Consider the following 3,947-nt stretch of genomic DNA (forward strand, 5'->3'; position numbering starts at 1 on the left):
ACACACCACAACTCACTCCAGTGAGAGATCGTGTGCATGTCATCAAATCCATTTGGTTGGAGGAGCTGTTTACCTGCCTATCGGCTCCGATAAGAATAAATACTCGCTACAATTCACTGGTATTCCATCAGATTCTTCTTCCTTTTTTACGTTGTCTCACTCCAAAGCCAAATACCGGTAGCGAGGTATTTAGCAGGGATGGGTCTTTAATACATTGCCCCCACCATAATAAGGCACATGAACAACAAGTCACTAAGCCCACCATTATTGTAACCCCCAGTCTTCCATATCTAATACGCCATGAGTAAAAAAGGCGAATCCAAGCAGAGAGATATGCCACACAATAATACTGGTAGAAAGGCAATACCAATGCCAAAGTAACAATCCCCCTTCGCCCCCCGCCCCCTTCCCAAACGCTGCTCTCAGCTCCCTTTGCCTCCCCCAACCCCTCCCTTGTACTCCTCCTCCTCCTCCTCCTCCTCCTCCTCCTCCTCGTCGTCGTCGTTGTCGTCGTCAGCATCCATACCTCATACATATAGGCTTACTGATGGAGGACTCCGGCCGACGAGGCCACCCGCTCCGGCCGTTAACGTGTCGCTGAGAGAAATGCGCGTCACCTTTCTTGGCGATATCTAGTTGTGATTAGAGAGGCTGTTGGTTGGTTGGAGGTGGCAGGGATGGCGACGGCGAACGCCTTGACGACGACGTCGGCGTCAACGACAACGATAGAGGCGCAAGCGGGAGGGGCGGGGGCAGAGGATGTGGCGGCGAAGGCGGTGAACAAGAGGTACGATGCGCTGATGACGGTGAGGAGCAAGGCGATCAAGGGGAAGGGAGCGTGGTATTGGGCGCACCTGGAGCCCGTATTGGTGCAGAGCTCCGATACGGGACTCCCCAAGGCCGTCAAGCTCCGGTGCTCCCTCTGCGACACCGTCTTCTCTGCATCCAACCCCTCCCGCACCGCTTCCGAGCACCTCAAGCGCGGTACCTGCCCCAATTTTTCCTCGTCCCTCTCCGCTGCTGCGCCGTCCTCCTCTGTCGTCCTGACTTCACCGTCGCCGAAGCCCATCTCCTCCATCCCCCCTTGCTCCTCTTCCCCCTCCCCGCTCCGTAACCACCACCAGCCGAACAGCCGGAAACGCTCCTCATCCTCTGTCGCCGTCGTGAGCCCTTCGCCGGCCCCATTCCACGCCCTCCACCTCGCCATCGTAGATCCTTCCCGCTTCTCCTCGTCGCCGACTACCCCTGCCGCAGCCGGCAGCGAAATCGACTACTCCAGCCCGCCCCCGCTGCCGCTTCCCCCGCCTCAGTCTCAGCTCGTCCTCTCCGGCGGGAAGGACGACCTCGATGCGCTCGCCATGCTGGAGGACAGCGTCAAGAAGCTCAAGAGCCCCAAGGCCTCCCATGGCGTGGCCCTCTCCAAATCCCAGGTTGACTCCGCCATCTCCCTCCTCACCGATTGGTTCCACGACTCCGCCGGCGTCGGCGCCGTCTCCCTGTCTTCCATCGAGCACCCCAAGTTCCGAGCCTTCCTCGGCCAGGTCGGCCTCCCGCCCATCTCCCCCCGTGACCTCGTCGGCCATCGTCTAGACGCCCGTTACGAGGAGGCCCGCGCCGACGCCGATGCCCGCATCCACGACGCGCTCTTCTTCCAGCTGGCCTCCGACGGCTGGAAGCCCCTCAACTCGGACGGCGACTCCATCATGAACGTCACCGTGAACCTCCCCAATGGAACCACCGTCTTCCGCAGGTCCGTGCTCACCCACGGCCGAGCCCCGTCCAAGTACGCCGAGGAGGTGCTGTGGGACACCGTTGCTGAGATCACCGGCAATGCCGCCATGCAGCGGTGCGCCGGAATCGTGGCGGACAAGTTCAAGTCCACGGCCCTTCGCGACCTGGAGAAGCAGAACCACTGGATGGTGAACCTCTCCTGCCAGCTCCAGGGCTTCCGCAGCCTCGTCAAGGACTTCGCTCGTGAGCTCCCGCTCTTCCATGCCGTGGCAACCAACTGCTGCAAGCTCGCCAGCTACTTCAACACCCACTCTGAGGTCAGAAGCATCTTCCACGGGTATCAGCTCCAAGAGCTGGACCACGCTGGCCTCCTCCGAGTGCCTCCCTCGGACCGCTCACTCGACGGAGGCGGCAATCACCTGTCCGCCTTCATGATGATGGAAGACATCTTGACCTCCGCTCGGGCCGTGCAGTCGGTGATCCTTCACGAGTCCTACAAGCTGATCTGCCTTACCGATCCTACCGCGAGAGAGTTGGCGGACGTGATCGGCGACATGGATTTCTGGAACAAATTGGGCGCAGCTCACTCGCTCGTCAAGCTGATCCAAGACATGGTTGGGGAGATGGAGACCGAGAGGCCACTCGTCGGGCAATGCCTACCGCTGTGGGAGGAGCTGCGGTCCAAGGTGAAGGGGTGGTGCGGTACGTACTGCGTCGAGGAAGGGCCCGTGGAGAAGGTGATGGAGAAAAGGTTCAAGAAGAACTACCACCCGGCTTGGTCGGCGGCGTTCATACTGGATCCACTGTACCTGATGAAGGACGTGAGCGGGAAGTACCTTCCGCCGTTCAAGTGCTTGACGCCGGACCAGGAGAAGGACGTCGACAAGCTGATCACCAGGCTGGTTTCTCGCGAAGAAGCCCACATCGCGCTGATGGAGCTGATGAAGTGGAGGGCGGAGGGGTTGGACCCGCTGTACGCGCAGGCCGTGCAGGTGAAGCAGCAGGACCCGGTGACAGGGAAGTACAGGATCGCCAACCCGCAGAGCAGCCGGCTGGTGTGGGAGACGTGCTTGAGCGAGCTCAAGTCGCTGGGGAAGGTGGCCGTCAGGCTCATCTTCCTCCACGCCACCACCTGCGGGTTCAAGCACAGTCCCCGGCTGACGCGGTGGGTGAGGCGCGTACATGGGCGCTCCGGAGCCAGCATGGAGCGAGTGCGCAAGCTGGTGTTCGTGGCGGCCAATGCGAAGCTGGAAAGGGCAGATTTTTCGAACCAGGAAGACAAGGATATCACGTTGTTGTTGTTGGATGAGGAGGAGGACGACGTTCCGAATGAACACAACGTTGTCGTCGAACGCTCATCGGTGTAACATTCCATTCCAATTCTTTTTCTATTTCGGCGTCTCTTGTAGGATTGGATTTGTAGAAGTTTTCTGATTTTTTTTTCCTATATAATTTGTCACTTTGATCGTGTTGCTTTCTCGGATCGTTTGGTATTCTGTGGTGGGTGGGAAAGTGGGCATTAGGGATCTACTAAACAAGCTAACGCTTCCCTCGGTTTCCGAATCGGATTCCGATTCGATTTGAATCCTATTAAAAAATAAATAAATAAATAAATAAATTAATAAATTAATCTTATTTATATAATTTTTAGAGAGATAAATTAATCATTTATTCCTCAAGAGATCGTCAACCATCCCTTTAGGACTCAAACGATTGATTAACCATTGGATCCATATCGTCGTCATCAGTTAGATCCCAATTCCAATCCGATTTAAGATTTAGATGTAAAAAACACTATTATTTTTTTTTGTGTGTGGTTTTAAATTAAAAAAATATATGAACAATAAAAGAGAATTTTATCTTTACCCATTTGTCATGTGTCGAATCTTTAATACTAAATATATCTTTAATAATAATATTTAAAATTAGCACTAACCAGTTATATTGAACATTAGAATTCATCTCGACCTGTAAATTGAACATAACCTATATGGATTCTTAACTTGAACTTGAATTTAAGAGTTAGACAACCTCAACTTAAAATATGAGTATGAAAATCAAATAATAATATTGTGTTCTCTATTTTTCTAGATTTTTTTGAATTATTATTTTGATTTCAAGTACTTCTCTCCTCCTAACAAAGTAGTTGTTTAGTCTTACCTAGTTCAAGTCCAGTTTGTATGCATCTCGTCTTTGCCTATTAGATACTCATAATA

General features: G+C 53.6%; 1 protein-coding gene across 1 annotated transcript; it reads left to right on the forward strand.

Moving 5' to 3' along the window:
• The first annotated feature begins 373 nt into the window (after positions 1-373).
• LOC103991981 (uncharacterized) lies at positions 374-3,199 on the forward strand. Its single transcript, XM_009411530.3, has one exon. The coding sequence runs from the start codon at positions 678-680 to the stop codon at positions 3,096-3,098; it is 2,421 nt and encodes an 806-aa protein (XP_009409805.2). The 5' UTR covers positions 374-677; the 3' UTR covers positions 3,099-3,199.
• Positions 3,200-3,947: the final 748 nt, after the last annotated feature.

This window comes from Musa acuminata, chromosome BXJ2-7 (assembly GCF_036884655.1).
Source record: "Musa acuminata AAA Group cultivar baxijiao chromosome BXJ2-7, Cavendish_Baxijiao_AAA, whole genome shotgun sequence".
Taxonomy (NCBI): Eukaryota; Viridiplantae; Streptophyta; class Magnoliopsida; order Zingiberales; family Musaceae; genus Musa; species Musa acuminata.

Excerpts from the sequence above, each read along its gene's own strand:
- LOC103991981 (XM_009411530.3), top strand. The coding sequence starts at position 678 with ATGGCGACGGCGAACGCCTTGACGACGACGTCGGCGTCAACGACAACG.